Source organism: Onychostoma macrolepis, chromosome 16 (genome assembly GCF_012432095.1).
Source record: "Onychostoma macrolepis isolate SWU-2019 chromosome 16, ASM1243209v1, whole genome shotgun sequence".
NCBI classification, from domain to species: Eukaryota; Metazoa; Chordata; class Actinopteri; order Cypriniformes; family Cyprinidae; genus Onychostoma; species Onychostoma macrolepis.
In genome coordinates, this window is record NC_081170.1 from 8,382,024 (window position 1) to 8,403,177 (window position 21,154).

Sequence of the window (21,154 nt, forward strand, 5' to 3'; positions counted from 1 at the left end):
TAAATTAGTGCTGCATTAGCTCATTGTAATAAAGCAGATTTGAGTGAGTTGAGTGAAAGTACAGTATGCAGTATTCAATCAATTTGGGTAAATAATGCAGACCCTTAATCTTTATTTAAAAAAATATAGTTCAAATGTCACATGATAGACACTGATATTCATTTAAGCATAATTAAACCAGATTAACACATTTAAACCAGTAAACATAATGTAACGCAACAGCAAAACAGCTCATTGCCTCCAATACCAGAGCAAATAATAACACAGAAATCATGTTGGTAAATATTTGCAATTCAATCAGTTCTGTAAAATTACACGCAATATGTTTAGGCCCCGGGCCCCTCCGACAAGTTATTTGAGAAAGAATAATGAACACAGAGTATGCAGTCCATATGCACTCTCTCTCAGTAAGAGGAGGCATTACTTATCTTCAGTGTTCCTGGCGTTATGGTCTGCTCAATGGCTATATGCCTCATTGCACTTGGTCAGCGTCGATGAGAACAAGCAATTAAAGATACAGCAGTGATACGGATGTTATGGCCACAGCGCACTGAACGCCCACTCTCCACCCGAACCTGATGAGACAAAGCGGCAGGCAGAGGAACACAGAGATGAGTCATAATTGCTGGATATGCCTGGTCCAGCATCAGGATCAAGAACTGAAGCCTCAACAACATTTATTCCTTAGACAGTATGTTCACTTACAGACTTCTGGATGTATCGATCTGCGCAGCTGCTTTAGCTTTGAGAGTTTGAAGTTAGGCGGACTATCAGTAGTTACAGAGTCTCATCTACATTGCAGCTCATTCTAAAAATGAAATTGGTGATATCACCAAAACGGTTGCATTAGTAATGATAGTTAATGCATTAACTAACACAATATGCAAGACATTTGCTATGATGGTTATTAATCCATGTTTTTGTTAGTTAAAAAAATAATAAAACACAGGTAAAATACATAATATTAACAGATACCACTTTTGACAATAATGTAATTCTAAATGTTGAAATTAAAGCATATAATCTAAATGCTTTAGAAATATTTTTCATTATTAGTTAATTCTAACTAATGTAGTTAGCTAATGTTAACAAATTAAACCTTATTGTAAAGTGTTATTATAGTAAAATATTATCACAATTTGAAATAGCAGTTTTCTATTTTAGAATTTGTTAAATGCAATTTATTCCTGTGAATTTCAACAGCCATTACTCCAGTCTTCAGTGTCACATGACCCTTCAGAAATCATTCTTATATTCTGATTTGGTGCTCACTGAACATTTCTTCTTATTATAAACGTAACTTGAAAACAGCTGTTTTGATTGATATTTTTGTGGAAACTGAGATACATTTTGTTCAGGATTTTTGATGAATAGAAAGTTCAAAAGAACAGCATTTATTTGAAACAGAAATATTTTATAACACAAAGGACACTGTTATCTGTCTCTTATACGTTTACAAATTTCACAAACAACTATAAAAATATAGTTTCAGAAAACTTAAAGGAAGTGTAAAGTAGATGCCTCTAATAGCTGAAATTTTATAATAGCATACAAATAATGAGAACAATCCAGTGCAACAACTGAAACTATAATTAAAAAAACAACAACAACAACATTAATGTGATAAAGACTTCTGGGAGGCCAGACCCCCTGCTGCAAGTTATCCTTCAAATTAGTCATCACCAGCATTATCAACAAAAACAACAACTTTAAATGCATTTTGAGTATGTTGCTAAATCAGGCCGACTCAATTAAAGCACCAACTCCAGTGGTTGGGAAAGTGGGTCAATTTGAGGAACGGTCTCTACAAGATTGGAACTGTCGCAAGCTCTCCACCGCCAAAATAACAATTAATTTATCCATTGGCAGCCAGAAACCTGCTGAGCTGAATACTAATGCAGCCCACAGAGGGATGGCACACGAAGGCACAGACCCAGACTTCCCAGGGCATCAGTATCACAGTACTGCTGGAGCCAACAGCCATTTATACTGAGCTGCATTCACTGTGCAGGTGTGTGTTTGATTGCAGAATCTAAAGGCGGATTCTCCTCAGAGATTTAAAGTAGAGCATCTCTTATTCAAAACCTGTTCTTTAATCGGGTCCCTGCACCTGCGCCCAGCGTGGCTTCTTCTGCAAGTCATCAAGCACAAACTCAGGAAAGTACCACAACTTATAGGACTAATTATAAATAAATCTTTACTGGCAAACTTACAGCTGGGGACCAGCTTTGTAGTGTTTGGCAATGCAATAAAGGTTTCCAGCAGCTGCTGAGACAGCTATGTACTTCTCAACTGTATCAAGTGTTTATTACTTGTTATTTGATACTGTTAATCGTCAATGAAATTACTGCCAAAAATATTAATTAACAATGAAGGCTCATGAACAGTGTGTTGATTCATTACAGGAATAGTTAATTGGAAGAGATTTGGAGAAATGTAGCATTACATCACTTGCTCACCAGTGTATCCTCTGCAGTGAATGGGTGCCGTCAGAATGAGAGTCCAAACAGCAGATAAAAACTTCACAATGATTCCAGTCCACCGATCCTCTCACATCAAAATCCACCAACATTATCTAGAACTGTTTTGGACTGTTTCCGCTTTTAAACAGTACTTGATTAATAAATATTTCTTTCCTGATTCACACAAGATGATTTTTTCACTGTACAAAGCCATATTACGGATAGAGGACTCAAACACATCTTAACGATGGATTTGTTTATTACAAACACTCGACTTTTCACTTCACACATTGATGGACTGGAGTCGTGTGGGTTGTTGTGATGTTTTTATCAGCTGTTTGGACTCTCATTCTGACGGCACCCATTCACTGCAGAGGATACATTGGTGAGTATTGAGACATTTCTCCAAATCTGTTCCAATGAAGAAACAAAACTCATCAACATGACCTGATGGTGAGTGCATTTTCGGTGAGTGCATTACATTGAAATATTTTTAATTTAATTTGTTCTGTAATTGAATGTTTTATTTGTAATTAAAATAAAAACTATTTATTTTATCATTAATTGTCATTACCATTTCATACTTATGAAAATATGAGTAAAAAAATAAACAAAATATCTCTTTAAAGGAGATTAGGTTTTCATGAGAGTCTTCATGTTTTTTGTTGATTCATGTTTAATCAAGATGCTGCACAATGTTTGAATACTTTGTTACATTTTTTTCTTGTCAACTAAAATGTTCCTAAATGTTAACTAAAATTCTATGCCAATAAATATAACATGCCAAAATATTAAATAAATTTAAAATAAAAATAACAAAAGACAAAAATTTGGATTAAAGGTACGATTTTTTAAATATCCAAAAACCACGAATGTTATGTATTTGTCGACTTATACTTACATCATGCCATTAAAGTTTTTAAATATACTTTTTTAAATTGCAATAATAATAATAATAAAGTTTATTTTATGTAGCGCCTGTCTGCAAACTCAAGGTCGATTTACAATATCAAAACAGATAAAAACATTGAGAAAAAAAAAAATAATAAAAAATACTGATTGATAGCTGACATCTTCACCATTGCATAAAAATGCAATCAATATACAGTACGTTCATTTTTGGGGCCCAGGGGCTAAAGATTCCCTCTGTCCATTAACTAGTGTAGCTCTTCCAATTGCTCCTGCTGAGGTCTGATCATGGCCAGAAGAGCCGAGGACAGCAGGAGGCAAAAAGGTGCTTATTATCCTCATGCCTAATTATGTCTTGCTCTTTGCTGAGCTGAACACTCACAGCCTTGGAAAAGCTGAGTCCTCTGTAAGTGATCACTGTAATTCTGAGGTCAATACAGCGCTCTGTGCAAACACAGGGGTGTTTACAGAGTTGCAACAATTATAGATCACAAGACCCACCGGTTGTGTGCTATCAAGGATTTTCTCATAGATATGTTTGTACAGTATGTGACTAGACTTTAAATTGTACCTTGCCAAGCTACATGCTAATCGTAATTTACAGTCAAGCTTCAAACTTTTAAAAACTACATTGACACTGGCTACTAGGCAACATATATTCAGTTCATGTAAATTGGTTCATTTACATGAACTGTTTGAACAAAGCAACTCACTGAAGTGAATTTTCAATGCTGCATGCTGCACTATAAGAGAAAGAACACTTTAAGGCAGGTTGATTGAAAATGTTCTCAGGCAAGGTTATATGTGCAATATTATTGAAAATCTAAAAAAGACAATTCTTCTCCGTTTATTATTTTACTACTTTATGAGCATGTCTTATTAAAATGATAAAAAAAAAATATAGAAATATTTAGTTAATCTCAATTCCACTGTCAGTGGAATAAACAGTTCAAACTATAATGAACTATAATGAACACTGTCTCTGCGGTCCAAATTAAAGCTTCACTACCATTTAAAAGTATTATTATTTTGAGAAATTAATTCTTTCATTTAGCAAGGACGCATTAAATTAATCAGACATTTAGAATGCTACAAAAGTTTTTCATTTCAAACAAATGTAGTTCTTTTAACTTACTATTCATCAATGAATCCTGCAAAAAATAAAAAGATAACATTTCCAAAAAATATTAGGCAACACTGTTTTCACTGTTAGCATTTTAGAATGATTTCTGAAGACTGGAATAATGATGCTGAAAATTCTGCTTTACCATCACATGAATAAAATACATTTTAAAATAGAAAATACTTCTTTTAAGTTGTGATAACATTTCACAATGTTACTATTTTTGCTTTATTTTTTAAGCAAAAAATGCTGCCTTGGTGACATTCCAAAACATAAAAAACGAGGCATTTAGAGGTTTTCCATCCTTTTTATGAAAAGCTTTATGATTGCTCAATCATTTGAACCAAACCGAAAGGAAATGAAAACACTTTTCCATAAAATGTTTCTCAAGAGCAATGTTCCTCTCTGATTCTGTCCCACATCTTTCATTGTAATTGCTAGCATTTTAGCTGAATGCAAATAGGACATGTCCCTGAATCATAGTTGGTTATGATAAAGTGGCAAGTGATAAAAGTGGTCTCTTGAGTTACTGTTGCAATCAGCTACCAACGAGTGAAAGAACCTGTTGCTTAATTGCTTTCCAGTGTAATGGAAGCGAGCATCTTTGTTATTTACTACAGACGGTTACAGGTATTATTCAAGACTAATGAGACAAAGGGGCTTCACATCGCAGTATTCAAGACGCTCCTGTAGGCTGTTGTATGAACAAGATGATTCGAGAGTCACATCTGTTACAGTAGTAAATTCTGCTGCCAAACACTGACTGAGGGAATGTAGCCTGTCAAAACTAAACTCACCATCTTTTCTTCCGGTCAATCACTTCATCCATTTCATAAACATCTTTTTTCTCTTGTTTGACTGGAGGAAGCACAAGCAACGAATCCATCATGACATCTGTCATTGTCCGTAGCAATACTCTGGCTCTCTCCAGTCAAGACCTATCAGTAAAGCAGAACATGATAAGGAGTCTGATAACACAGTCACAGTAATGAGACAGCGCTGATATGACCACAACCCCAACTAGAATTACAAAACAATGGATTCTTGGCTATATTGAAGCTCTCTGATCCTTGCAGCAGTGGGGTGTATGAAAGCTTTGTTTTCTGACAAGTGGAAAAGTGAGCACAGTAGGAGGACGTGGGGTACGCGGTTAATACTTGACGGCAAACTGGAACACCATTTAAAAAGTGTAAATGAGAATTAACAAGCACAGCGTGACAGTACAAGCACAGCTATGAACTTGATGTGCTAAAATGCACTGTGAATGTCTGCTTCATACTTAAAGGAATAGGTATCCCAAAAATGCAAATTTGCAGAAAATGGAGTCACCCTCATGCCAACCATTTTCTTCATTGAAAAATATTTGAAGGAATTTAGCATTACATCACTTGCCCAATATTGGATCTTCTGCAGTGAATGGGTGCCGTCAGAATGAGAGTCCAAACAGCTGATAAAAACATAACTATAATCCACAAGTAATCCACACTTAACATCTTGTGAAGTGAAAATCTGCATGTTCGTGTTTTTATGGGGTGTTTTATTTTGGCCAGAAGTGACGGTTTAAAGTTAAGACTCCTTAATGATGGATTTGTTTCTTACAAGCATGCAGCTTTTGACTTCACCAGATGTTAATTAATGGACTGAAGTCATGTAGATTACATGTGGATTATTGTGATGTTTTTATCAGCTGTTTAGACTATTATTCTGAGTCTGACGGCACCCATTCACTGCAGCGGATCCCATTGGTGAGCACGTCATGTAATGCTAAGTTTCTCCAAACCTCACACACAAACCTTGAACTTTCATTGTAACAGTGTAACAAAAAGTACTAGTAATCCATCACTAAGACAAACGGCTGTTTGTAGAAACAAATACATTATCTGATTAAATCAGTGCTTGTATTGTGAAGAGCACTCCATCTTCAGAGTGGTACAATGTGTGCAATTCAATTGGCAAGATTATTAAATCCATCTTTTGAGTTTGGATTATCTTTAACGGGGAAAAAACAACATTCTTACATCCATGTCATGGAAAAGTCGATAAGTTTAATGAACGTCTCGGTTTGCTTCAGCGATAACAACAGAACAATGGAGAAGGCTGAGTCTCTGTGCCTCAGTGTTTTCTGCTATTGATCTTATACCGTTGCCTTTTACTCAGCTCACTAACTTCTGTGCTGTGAGAAATCAGCCAATTTTTGGTGAACAGGCACCACAAAACAGGTCGATTAATAACTGTAATCATAAAACACCAGGGCTTTTCAGAAAACAATGAAAAATGTAATGTGTCAGTGCAGTGCAGTTCTTTCAAACCTACACGAAGTGAAAGAATGAACTAGTGACAGACCCATCAGAATTATATAAAGCATACAAAGCAAATAAAATAAAACATCCAGATATATGTAGAGTGTGAACACCGTAAATGGCTTTAATTTTTTTGCACAGGATCGTACATATTACCAAAACAATATTTTACCTAAAATAACATTTGAACAATGTGTATAGACCTAAGTACCTAATCTTTATGAAATATGACTTGAATGCAACACAGATCACAAATATCAGAGTGTACAGTCAGAATTGAATTAAGAATTCTAATTCAATCCTCAATTACTTATGTAGCAAACAGAATGTAGAATTGTTTTAGAATGTAGATTTTAGTTTAAAGGAAGTGTAGTTTTTAATAATACATTTGTACATTCTTTTGAACTATTTCCAGTATGATTTACCCATAAACGCACAACATATGAATACATTTCCATATGTATTTTAACATCAAAATACAAACATATGAACATATATATCAACATATGAATACATTTACATTCTTTTTGACGGAAATGACCCACATTTCATTATATTTAATTAATTGACTTCTATTTTATAGATGACAGTGAAGTGCGTGTTTTAAAGGAAAACGGGAAATATTCACTAATATTAAATATTCATAATTTGATATTAAAATTTATCAAGAAAAAAGGCATTTTGTGGTGCTGTAATATATATATATATATATATATATATACATACACACACACACACACACACACACACACATGATTCCAGCACATTAATTAAAAGTAAAGCAATTCTTAAATATATGAATTGCTTTACTATATAATATATAATACTATAATATAATCTATAATATATAACGTATAATAATATGAAGTTGCACTACAGGCAGATCTTAAGTACATAAATTGATCCATATAGTTGTTGACAGATAACGTCTGTGAGTGAGTAAGTGTGTGTGTGTGTGTGTGTGTGTGTGTGTGTGTGTGTATCTGCTTCATTGTTATTTTACAGTGTTTTCCTGTGCTGCCAAGAGCAGCTCTTCATAATAAAGAAGTTGATCTACTTCAAAGCAATCACCGGGCCTCTCCACCAGCTGGATCAGAGCCTGTCTGATGTTCTCCTCGCTCTCCTGTCTCTGTCGGGCCTGTTTCAGATAGTCATAGACCTTCAGGAACACCTCATCTCCTAGCTTCCGACACACAGACCTAAAATACCAAATTTAAATGATAGTTAAAATAATTCAGTTCACATTTATGAAGGACTTGCAAAAGTCTCAAAACTTAAATGCAAGCAGATTTCTGGAGTTCCTGTTCTACATGTATCCTACAGCATTCAGTCTCTCAACACTGTGGGACAAGTAGATGCATCCAAGCAGGACCTCTTGCAAAAAACACCCCCTGACAGGTGTTGGTTTTGTGAGCAGGCACCGTGAATCACGTCCTCGTCTCAATGTCAGTGTGATCACCTTTGGACCCCTCAGTAAGAGCAGAACAGCCCATCACACACACACACACACACACACACACACACACACACACACAATACATAAGGTGAAATACATCCACAACTGACATTTTCCTTCAAACAGAGTTAAAAATAAGTAATGCCTTTGTGAATATATCCATTTAATGCGAGACAGTGAGATATCTGAATGATTTATGAGTTGATGTAAGTGTTGACCAAGATGGAAAATTCCATTTCTTTTTCAAAAATTGATAGTCTAGAGATCGGAGAGACAGTACAGTAGTAATGGTCCAACCGAACTCAGCAGTGAAGGTCTGATAACAGAAGAAAAGGTAATTAATTCCATCTTGGTATATCAGGAATTGTCATCCTTATGAGGGATAGAGCCATAGAAATCAGATTTCCTCTTGTCTAGGGAACTAAATTGATTTGGACTTTTCAAGACAGGGCACTTCATTGTTCTGGACAATATAACATTTGTGACTCAAAGTGTGAAAAGCTGAGAGTGAATGACGGATTGCTGACTGCAGTAGCTTAGAGGTTTCTGCTGCGATATCATCTGAGACGGTTCAAACTTGCAAGGTTTGGGTTTGTTTCACTCAGTAGCCTAAAGTCAAAGTAATGCCATCAGGTAGGATGTAGAAAGAACAAGGAATGAAAGAGACAGCTGGAAGAGATGAACAATATCACCCTTAAAAAGCCAATTAAAAGAAACACAAGGGGTCCAGATGATGTAGTGTCTTTCTTTTTGTGTCAGTTCATCTGTAGTTCAGAACTACAGGAACAACATCTTTAGTTCATGAGGCTTTGTACTAATTCGACTATAATTTTAAATAATTATTATATGGTATCACTTTTGATTCTTGTCCCTTTGCGAAATCAAGTACCTTACAAATCATCTCAATATACTGTCTTGGTTTTATTGCTAAAACTCACAAAAGCAGAGTCTTCTGACAGTATAAAGAACTGTGACGTGATCTCACTTTTTAAACACCACCACCACAAAAAAATGAATAAATAAAAAGCTCTCAAACTCTTTTAACAAGTACAATGATCTGTATGATTCAGCTGTGCATAATAAATGACTAACGTGGTTGTTTTTTGAGACAAGCATGCAAGGGCATAACATATAAAATTATGATAGCATGAAAGGTTTAGTTTGACTAAATGGATGAACCCACTGTAGCCTTGAAAGTTTGGTATGTACACTGAAAAAATAGCAATTTTCTCACACAGAAATTGCTAGTAAACTTCATAAACAATTACAAAGAAAGGCCAAGTAATTCACTGAATTAAGCATGAAATTAAAATAAAAAATAAAATAAATTAAATATATATTTTTTGCATTTTCCTGTAAAACATTCTCCAATAATACTTTTTTATTTGCAATTTTGAAAATTCAACTAAACTTACATACACTATTTATATTCAGTGGGATTAAAAAGTCTAAAACCACACTGAAAACATGAGATTCAAATCAAATTTGAAAAAATACAGGCAGAAACTGAAATCAGCTAAACCTGTATTAAGGACTGCAAAAAGATGGACTAATGAAGCAGAGAGGGATTTACAAGCCTGTTTCTCTCTCACTGATTGGACTGTTTTTGAAGCTGCTGCCACCGATCTGGACGAGCTCACAGAGACTGTAACATCTTATATCAGTTTCTGTGAGGATATGTGCATTCCTACCAGGACTCATTTAACTTACAACAACGACAAACCATGGTTCACTGCAAAACTTAGCCAGCTCCGTCAGGCCAAAGAAGATGCTCGCAGGAATGGGGACAGAGTCCAAACAGGCCAAATACACACTGGAAAAGGAGATCAGAGTGGCCAAGAGGAATTATTCCGAAAAGCTACGGATTCAGTTCTCTTCTAGTGACATGGCTTCAGTGTGGAAAGGTCTGAAAGACATCACCAATTACAAGACACCATCCCCCAGCACTGTGGAGAATCAACAACTGGCAGATGATCTGAACGAGTTCTATTGCAGGTTTGAAAAAACACCATTCACACCTCCTGCAACCCCCCTCTCCCCCACACCTGCAATTCAGTTCAGTGAAGATGACATGCGCCAAGTCTTCAGAAAGACCAAGAGAAGAAAGGCTCCAGGCCCAGATGGTGTGACACCAGTCTGTCTGAAAAATTGCGCTGACCAGCTGACCCCCATCTTCACACAGATCTTCAACAGATCACTGGAGCTGTGTGAAGTCCCTCATGCTTCAAACGCTCCACCATCATCCCCGTCCCAAAGAAACCCCAAATTACTGGACTTAATGACTACAGACCTGTAGCTCTAATGTCTGTGGCCATGAAATAATTTGAAAGACTGGTTTTGGCTTATTTGAAGGACATCACTGGACCCTTACTGGACCCCCTGCAGTTTGCCTACAGAGCAAACAGGTCTGTGGATGATGCAGTCAACATGGGACTGCACTACATCCTGCAACATCTAGACAGACCAGGGACTTATGTGAGGATCCTGTTTGTAGACTTCAGCTCTGCTTTTAACACCATCATCCCATCACTCCTTCAGCCCAAATTAACTCAGTTCTCCGTGCCCACCTCTGTCTGTCAGTGGATCACCAGCTTCCTGACAGACAGGCAGCAGCTAGTGAGGCTGGGAAAATTCTCATCCAGCACCCGCACCATCAGCACTGGTGACCCTCAGGGCTGTGTTCTCTCCCCACTACACTTCTCCCTGCACACCAATGACTGTGAAAGGAGTGAAAGTATTTCCTTTATGAAATTAATTCCTCATGAGGCCAAAACTCAGGAACTCTCGCAGCACACATGACATGCAATTAAACAATAGATGTTCTAATCTGACAGGAAGATCTGGGAGAAAGACCATATGCTCATCTGTCCCTTGACCCATCCTTAGGCTCCCTCCTTCCCCCCTGGGCATTACATAGAAGTGTCAAGAACTCAAGTTGCCAGACTTACAAACTGAATTTATTATATCTTAAGAATTAATGATCTTAACCCTTTCATGTTTGGTATCAATTTATAGGTCTGAAATATTGAAAACTTGAGTGAATTCTGTACCTCTGTTGTGGGCGGTCTCCTTTCAAAATCTGATAAACATTGCTCTACACCAGGTGTGACCATTTGGGGCACGAGAACAGGTCCTACTGAGGTTTCTCATCCCCCATACACAGATGTAATCTGTGGGGGGCCGAGAATAAATGTTTATGGCCCTTTTGTTCTTGTAGTATTTAAGGGAAAGTTGCAAATCAGTCATGGCGATTCTGTAGCCAGATCAGCCCGTAGTGTGGTGTGTATTTCATATGCTCCATTCTATGTATTTTCTTGAAGTCAGGTATACATTTTTACTCTTAGATTCATCTTTGAACAACTGATGTTATGTATTTCCTTATTTTTGAATTGGCTTCTTATTGTTTTATTATGTAATTGGCACAACACGTTTACCTGACTAATAATAAATTGTTATATTTGATTTAATCTGATCTCTTCTGAAATCATTTTTTCAAGTAGATTAATGTGTAGTGGTATTTCCACAAATCTGCATTCAGGACAGATCACGCCAAAGCACTAATGGATGAACCATGGGGAGCATCATGAGGGAGACTTTGGATTTCTGACTGTCACTGGCTTAACACGGTGTAGCTCTCATGGTTATAGGAAAAAATAAGCTTTTTGTTATGAGTATGCAGGCGCAGCTCACGTAAAGGTATTATAACCACTCTGCACCCTCTGAGTAAGTTCGGAACTGATGAGTTTGTGTCCATGGATTCACTAAAAAATCAGCTGAAGTGTAATTCCTATGCGATACCTGGTCCCTAATGAACGAATAATTGAAAGTATGGGATTTTCAGAATAATCAAATATTTAAATTGATATACAATCGATATCTGTGATAAGTTTTTAATTAAGAATATTGCCTAAATTTAACGATCACTTGAAATTGGAGTCAGATCAAGCACGGAGCTAGACTAAAATTGAAACTTAATCCAGATAAATTCAGAGGTTTAAGTATAAGACCGAACATGCATTAAACCTTCGACCATGCCGCTGGATTCTGCTGTTTGGACTAGCAGGTGGATCCTTACAACTGCATCTCTAAAGACCCCTCTGTCAAGCTCCTAAAGTTTGCAGACGACACCACACTCATCAGCCTCATCCAGGACGGTGACGAGTCTGCTTACAGACAGGAGGTTAAAGAGCTGGCTATCTGGTGCAGTCTCAACAACCTGGAGCTGAACACGCTCAAAACAGTGGAGATGATAGTGGACTTCAGGAGAAACCCCCTGCTCTCCTGTGGCTGCAGTGGACTCATTCAGATTCCTGGGCACCACAATCTCCATGGGACCTGAAGTGGGACAATCACATTGAGTCCATTGTGAAAAAGACCCAGCAGAGGTTGTACTTCCTTCGCCAGCTGAGGAAGTTCAACCTTCCACAGGAGCTGCTGAAACAGTTCTACTCCGCCATCATTGAATCCATCCTCTGCACTTCAATAACTGTCTGGTTCAGCTCAGCTACCAAATCTGACCTCAGAAGACTACAGAGGGTAGTCCGGACTGCAGAGTGAATCATTGGTACAACCCTCCCCATTCTCCAAGAACTGTACTCATCCAGAGTGAGCAAAAGGGCTAAGAAAATCAATCTGGACCCCTCACATCCAGCACACTCCCTCTTCGAACTGTTGCCGTCTGGTCGACGCTACAGAGCTCTGAGCACCAGAACAGCCAGGCACAGGAACAGTTTCTTCCCTCAGGCAATCCATCTCATGAATACTTGACAATAAACGTGGAACACACAACACTATAATACATTATTTATTTAACACATACTTATTTACATTTCAAATTTGCACATATCATAACTGTACATACATAATTGTCTGTATTATATATTGTGATTTTTGCTATTTTGTACATTGTCTGTTTTGTATATTTGTATATTATTCTTTTTATTATCTGTGTCTTGTCTTGTCGCTGTCATTCTGTTGCACTGTGGAGATTCTGTCACTAAAACACATTCCTCATGTGTGTGTAAACATACCTGGCAATAAAGCTCATTCTGATTCTGATTCTGATTCTGAAATTTAAATATGGAAATAAAAACTTTAAATTTTAAAATGTACATAAAAAATGTACAGGGATGCACAAAATACTTTTCACTCACATATTTATGCTGACAATATCATTTATAATGAAATGTATTAAAATAGAAGCTATTCCGTAGTCGTCTCAGACTTTTGGACCCCACTATATCTTTTTAAACAAGAAACAGCACCTACCACTCTAGGAGATGAATACGGGAACATAACAATTTTGGTTATGTTTGGGCTTGACGGGCTCAAATCAACATCCTTTATGAAAACAAGTCAACTCAAACTGTGTAATGCCTGCTGTACTTTCCAAATAAAAAGTATGAATGTTTCTCCTCATGCCTAAGAGAAGAAAAAATGAACCCTCAATGAAAACTGTGACTTTCAATTTTCATTTTTTATCTGTATCACAACACACAGTCATTTTCTATGACAGATAAAAATATTTTAATGGAAAAGACACCCCCTGTTGACAGTGTTATTGATGGTTTGAGAGTATTTTTATTTTTTTTTGCCCAAAGTTCTGTTTTCACCTTAACTTGGCAGTCAAGGGCACGAGTGATATTATAAAAATACATTTTTAAAATATCTGCTGAATATTTGCTGAACTGTGCAATTCAGCAAAACAGGACAGAAAGGGCATCATTACAGAAATTAAAAGATAGTCAGTACTTATGAATTGATTATTCAAGAATGACTAGGAGAAAGATGATTGAATATTAAAGAAACAGAATGCAATGTCTAATACAAGATCACAATGCAGTGCAGAGGTGACAGATGAGATCAGGAGCAGGTAGATGGGGTGAACGTGTTAAATATAAGGAGAGGGGGTGTTGAGAGGCATGTATCATTGAATAAGTGGAAAATGGCCAAAATGACGCTTGTGCGTCATTCTGATACATTTTTGCGGTTTGCGGCTGTTAGTTCATATTTGCATATCTCTTGATGACAAGATCTCAGAAAGCCACTATGAAATATAGGACCAGTTATTCAGGAGAGAATCACAATGACCAGATCAAAATGAAATCTGTACACTTTATGTTTTCACATTTTCTGTATTGATTGTGGTGGGAAATTATGTTCTAATTCATCGCAAACCTCGCTGATGCTTTTGTGCCTTAATTAGAGCAAATTCTCACATCCACCATCCAGTGGCCTTCCAGTCTTCCCAGCTGAATGAAAGTCTTTAGAGAGGAACAACGTCCAATTAATGTCATTGCTGCTGATTCCGGGTGGGCCTGGTTATGACATAAATCATCTGTGCCACCTTTCTTCTGAGTCAGACTTGTAAAAAGACACAAATCTAGACCACTGCAGTCATTACAGAGAGAAAGTGACATGGAATTATAGAAAAACTGAGCTAATTAGCATGTGAATAGTAGATTTAGTGATGATGAGCTGATAGAGTGTGGATTATTTCATTATTTCAGTTAGAATCTAGATTGGATTTCCGAGACCATTTGAAAAAATGGATGCCATTTCTGTCCCTCATATACAAATGTGTTAATGACAGTGCTGTTATTGCTAACTAAACCAATGAAAAAATAATTTGTGTTAATTGAAATGATCTATCTATCTATCTATCTATCTATCTATCCTAAAACAACACGGTAAATGACTATTTTAAAACATTTTGAAACATCCATAAAAATCCAGTAACTTCATTTTATTTCTGTAATGTTGACATATTAACCCTTAACATCTTTCTTTTTAAAGTAATAAAAAATCCATAAATCTTCATGACACGTCTCTTATCACATCTGTTAGATATGTTTGTCAAAAGGAGGTGATAAAAGGTCAATACTTTTACAATGATTTTATACAGTAAACAGCTGATAAAAACGAAACATTTATGATTTTTAGAAATATTAGCATTAAATTATTTTTCTATGAAGCACTTTCTTATAATCTTGTGCTGAAGCTTTGTATTGCCATGAAACTGTAAAAGCGTTACCTTTTACTGTTACCTTTCTGCTAACACAATTAAACCATATTTGAATAAAAATATATTTTTTGAATAAAAATATACTTTGCCAAACTAATTTATTACACAACCAACCATGCTGTTTTCCAGTAGCATACCTGTTGTCACTATTTCTCATTAGTTCTGTTATTGCTGTCTTAACAAGATATAGCCTAACAGGTCACCGAGAGTGTCGACTGTCAACAGGGAAAGTTATGCCTTGAGGCTGACAGCAGTCATATCTTACAGGTGTCAGGCCTGATGAGCAGCAGACAGCTGCTGATGCTGAGGAACGGCAGGGCTGTGGTGGCATCAGCTCGAGCTTCAGTGAGCTCAATCCTCCAGCCTGCTCAATCCTCTGCAGTAATAGGGACCGGGATATGAGCATGTGCGGTTTGGGATTAAATCGATTGTGCCCCCCCTGCCCACTTCAGCGTGAGGTAATTGCTGTCTCCTTCTTTCCACGCTCCCCTGGAGTTTCACTGTGACTCTGGAAGTTGGAGCACTCCAGCAGGGTGAAATGGAAAGAGCAAATTATTTTATTTTATGAACTGCATGGAATATGCGTATGACTTTAGAGATTTGAAAGTGGCCCATCATGAGAAGGTTATGGCAATGTCATAAACACGGTTTTAATTAATAGTGAACTCTATCGTTCAAAAGTTTGGGGTCTGTAAGATGATCAAAAATAAAAACAGTAAAATTTTACAATATTATTACAATTTAAAATAATTGTTCTATTTGAATATATTTTATTATATACATTTAATATATTTTAAAATGTAATTTATTTCTGTGATGGCAAAGCCTAATTTTTAGCATCGTTACTCTTTAGTGTCTTTAGTGTCACATGATCCCTTAGAAATAATTCTAATATGACAATTTCCTGCTTATGAATCTTTTAAGTTTAACATTTCTGTGGAAATAGTGATACATTGTGATATACGTAACATATATCCACAGTTTTTTTTCTACTACGAATTTATTAATATAAAAATGATAGAAATCTTGCAATTTCTTTATATTTTCCACTATCCATGTTGAAAGTTTCTGTCAAATTGTTAAAACTCTGGGGGGAAAAAAGACCGGACAGCTTAGTGGAAAAAAATGTCTTTGTTTAAATTCATAACTTTTCTTAGAAACAGGTGTCGTGAATCACACAGAATCCACCAAAGAGCAAAAAACTTGTTTATGTATCCAAATAAGAGGATTACATGCCGAGATTCTAGCAATCTTCTTCATTCTTATAAAGTGCAAAAAGATGCCCAGTACGTGTTAAAATAAACAGACGTTTCAGTCACGAAGGACCTTCCTCACTGAGGAAGGTTTCAAGAGTTATTTATTTTTGCTCTTTGGTGGATTCTATTATTGACATGAAATTTTGTTAAAAGTGAATGGCACTTAGCGCAACATCCTCCAACTTTTTTCTTTTTTGAAGTGAATCACTCAAACATCAAAAAAAGTGATGAAGTTAGAGAAAACTATTGCTCTTAAAAACAGTCGTACTGACACAACTGACATAACTAGATGCATTATAAACGTCCTTTCTTATGAAGGACAAAGCTAAGTATGCTAGTCATAAAGTTTAAAAAGAGAGCAATCAGACCTCTGTTATTATGACTCACAAATTTGTCAAGAAGCCAGGAATAAAGACAATTATAACTGAGACCTTTGAGATCACAATGACCAGCCCTCTTCGACGCTGTTGTCTCTAAGTCAATTTCAGACAGTGCTTTCATATAAGAGAGGCGTTCCTGTCTAAGTCGACAAACTTACTGCTAACACACACACATGCCCACTCATATACACGCACATAGTCCATTTCCAGCTGATTAGTGGTGGTAATCAAGGCTGAGCTGCAATCAGCCCCCAACTCCCAGCATGATAAACTCCGCCCGCCCGCCCCTCCACTTCCTGACCAACTCCAGGCTCTTTCCTTTGCAATCACCACTCGCCACCCTTCTATAAAGAGCTCCCAAAACCCTGGGAACCTCCTCAACAACAAAAGCATAATGACTTACAAGCATCTACTGCTCTGGGCCGTTACATCGACAGCTCAGACGTTTCTCAACGGTACCGGTTCTCTGTGCTTGCTCTGATAAAAGAGGGCCGATATCTACCGCAGCTTTGATCAGCTATTTTCAGAGGCTTAATGAGCTGCAGTCAACAAAAGAAGTTTCTACATAGTGATCAACACAAGATGCAATACCATACGTTAACAAGTTGGAGAGAACTCATGTGTCATGCAGAGATGGGCTAGGTGAAGGAGTGTTATAGTCATCAAACAATCACATCAAACAACATCATTTTTTGTTTTCAGATATACCCTTGAGTGCTGTCCTCGAGATATTCCCCAAATGCACATACTGTGTAATGTACTGAAATCTAAAGAGCATAATGAAAGCGTTTTTACTGTCAGAAGGGCTGACTCGAGATGATTCAGTCTTCTCAAAGGAAGAGAATGCTGGTCTTCACATGGGGGTGTGGGTTCAAATCTCACGTCTGACAAGTGGCTTTTAGAGGAAATTTTAAAAACCAAATAAGTTGATACAGGCATGCATCTGTAAGAGGCATTAGCCCAGAATAAGATTAAAAGCATCCGCTGCTTTCAAGGTCAAGATTTTGACATGAAAATTTCCAGAAATTAAATTAATCACACATGAGGTGACAGCCTAATAGTTAGTCTGATGACATTTGGTGTTACTAGTGACCCAGTATCATGTGTCCTTGGACAAGGCAGAATGACCCAGAAGTGTGGCTGATTCTTCAGTGAGGGGCACTTTTGACCAGTGGTATTATTTTTAAACTAAAAGTAAATTGAATTTAAAATTGTTTTCGTTAATGGAAATAACAGTGAAGTAAAACATTCAAATGAAAAACTTAAACTTAATAAAAACTTAAAAGAAGTCCTAACAAATAACAAATTAAAAAAAATAAATAAATGAAAGTTGAAACTGAAAATAAGTTTGTCGAAGTTCGAAAATGACTAAAACTGAAATGTAAAGCAAACAGAAATAACAAAAAATGATAATGAATAAAAATAGAAAAAGCATATAACAAAATTAAAAGGAAAATTTAAAATATACAAAGCTCATTTCAAATATTAAGAAATAGTACAAAATTACTACAGTAACACTGCTTGTGACTAGCAACTCTAGAACTCTAGAAAAAGGAAACGTATCAAGCAATGTACTGTGTTTCACGTGCACAGCAAGTTATCTAGCAGTTCAATTTAATTAAAAAAAATTAATAATTGGAAAAAATAAAAATAAATAAATAAATAAAAAGTTGGTAATCCTTTACATTGACAGTAATGTGCTCTCCTGTCACTTCTTTTTTTCCACCATGACCACATATATTTCTGGAAAATAACAATTTCTCTCTAAAATATTAGCTGTGATGGTAATGGCAGCAGTAAAGGGAACAATTCTTTGTTATAAAAATAACAAATTGTACCCCATCTTTTTTCCCCTTATTTTCTAAGTTCTCATAAAAAAAATGGCTTTTTAGACATTTACTATTGAGGGGAAGTTTACAAATGTTTGGCCAAAATCGTGAAATTCTGGCAAATTTACCTTTCTGCACTCTCAGAAATAAAGGTACAAAAGCTGTCACTGGGGCGGTACCTTTTCAAAAGGTACACTTTTGTACCTATTAGGTTCTAATATGTACACTTTAAGTACTAATATGTACCTTTAAGGTACCAAAATGGACTCTTTAGGTACAAACATGTACCTTTTGAAAAGGTACAGCCCCAGTGACAGCTTTTGTACCTTTATTTCTGAGAGTGTGCACTCTTTTCGTGAATAGTCTTCTGAATGTTCTTTAAAATATTCAAAGAAACTGTTTAAAAATCTAAAAATAAAGCAAAACTTCAAAATCATTCTAGAGGACAGAAAAGTCACCCATATTATTATTTCGCTGAAAGTTCCTTCAGTTGAAAAGTGACTCAACCGAATCGAAACATAAAGACCTTACAAAGTAAGAGAATTTTACTTGTTCAGCACTAGAATCTGCCTGCACCTGCACATACCTGCACATAACTTATTCACTCTGAATGAAAGAAATGGGAGCTGAGTGGAGCTGCATCTGGAAGAACAAGACTGTAGAGTCACCGCACAGCTGACGAGAGGCTGTGTAGGGAAAATGCAGCTGTTGTAAATTGCTACCTGTGCTCTCCTTCTCCCTCCTCCTCATCTTTACGCTCTTATGAGACTTGCAGAGAGGGAGCTGACAGCCTCTAATTCCTGCCCTCACAGGAAGAGCGCTTCTGTTATTAATATCTTCAACCCACACTCAGTATGGGAGCCACAGGCCCGGCCTGCCATCAGGAAAGGTTCTGCAGTCATGCTAAAAGGAAGACAGAGGACTCTACCAAGCTTATACTGGAGAATGGTGAGGTATGAAACAGAATGCAAAGGTATGGTACAATATGGTATGGAATCGAAACATAAAGTTTTGTACATCAGGGCAGAGGTTTTAAAACTGGGGTCCAGAGACCCCCAAGTGGTCTGCAAGACAGTGCTAGGGAGTCAGTGAGAAAATTCAGAAAAAAGATTATAATAATATCAAAAAAAGGTAAATAAGTTAAAATTGATCAATTTTATTCTATCGACAGCCATAGAAACAATGATGCTGTCTAGTTTTGTACACCTGTTGTATAAGTACTCTGATGGACTCTTGGGAAAATATATTTAACATGCATATAAAAAAAGTAAAGTATTTTCCAGATGATATTTATACACTCTCAGAAATAAAGGTACAAAAGCTGTCACTGGGGTGGTACCTTTTCAAAAGGTACAGTTTTGTACCAATTAGGTTCAAATATGTACACTTTAAGTACTAATATGCACCTTTAAGGTACCAAAGTGGACCCTAAGACAAACATGTACCTTTTGAAAAGGTACCGCCCCAGTGACAGCTTTTGTACCTTTATTTCTGAGAGTGTATGGTTATTATTATTTTTTAAATATTTCTCACTGTACAACATAATTTTATCTTTGTCAAAGAAAATACACAACCATTCAAAAGTTTGGTATCGTTAAGATTTTAAAAAAAATGTTTTTAAAAGAAGTCTCTTATGATCACCAAGACTGCATTTATTTGTAGCCTGTAATATTTTGAAATGTTATTACAATTCAAAATAACTGTCATCTTAAAATGTAATTTATTTCTGTGATGAAATGCTGAATTTTCAGCAGCCATTACTCCAGTCTTAGGTGTCACATGATCCTTCAGATTTGGCCTTCAAGAAACATTTCTTAACAATATCAATGTTGAAAACATTTGTGCTGTATACTACAGTTTTTTTTAGGTTTCTTTGATGAATATAAAGTTCAAAAGAACAGCAATTATTTGAAACAGAAATCTTTTGTAACACTGTAAATGTCTTTCCTTTCACGTTTTATCAGTTTAGTGCATCGTTGCTAAAGTATAAATGAAATAAAAAATCAGACTGAACCAAACTTTTGCGGGGAATAATTTGTTGCTCTTGTAGAGATAATACAGACAGTGAAGAGGAGAAGATAATTAGTTCTGTGGAGAGACAGATGAGTAAAAACAACATAAGAAACGAGAAAAGAAGCCATAGAGAAAATGACAGAGATGATGTCCTGAGGAAAAATGGAAAAGCATTGAGCACATTAACCTGAAAAATAGTAAATTAGCTTTATGTATCATAAATGACATTCCAAGCAGAACCTCATATTAAAACGAACCTAGATAAACACACCACAGGGAGGAGCCACCATGATTATTGGGTTACAGCAGGCACAGATATTGATATATACAATATATATATATATATATACAGTGTACAAAAAGAAATATGAATTTTTGTGCTTTCAGACATTTGTTCATGAT

General features: G+C 36.3%; 1 protein-coding gene across 5 annotated transcripts in view; it reads right to left on the reverse strand.

Annotated features, from left to right (window-relative positions):
• Window positions 1-285: 285 nt before the first annotated feature.
• nek11 (NIMA-related kinase 11) overlaps window positions 286-21,154 on the reverse strand; it is a 77,779-nt gene continuing 56,910 nt past the window's right edge. For 3 of the 5 annotated variants that reach the window (XM_058745742.1, XM_058745743.1, XM_058745741.1), the window contains exon 17: window positions 6,849-7,993. In XM_058745742.1, the coding sequence (XP_058601725.1) occupies window positions 7,789-7,993 (205 nt within the window). In that variant the 3' untranslated portion in view covers window positions 6,849-7,788. Of the gene's footprint in view, window positions 576-705; window positions 809-5,291; window positions 5,433-6,848; window positions 7,994-21,154 lie in introns of those variants that run through there. The other 2 variants (XR_009266231.1, XM_058745746.1) reach the window with 2 other exon arrangements.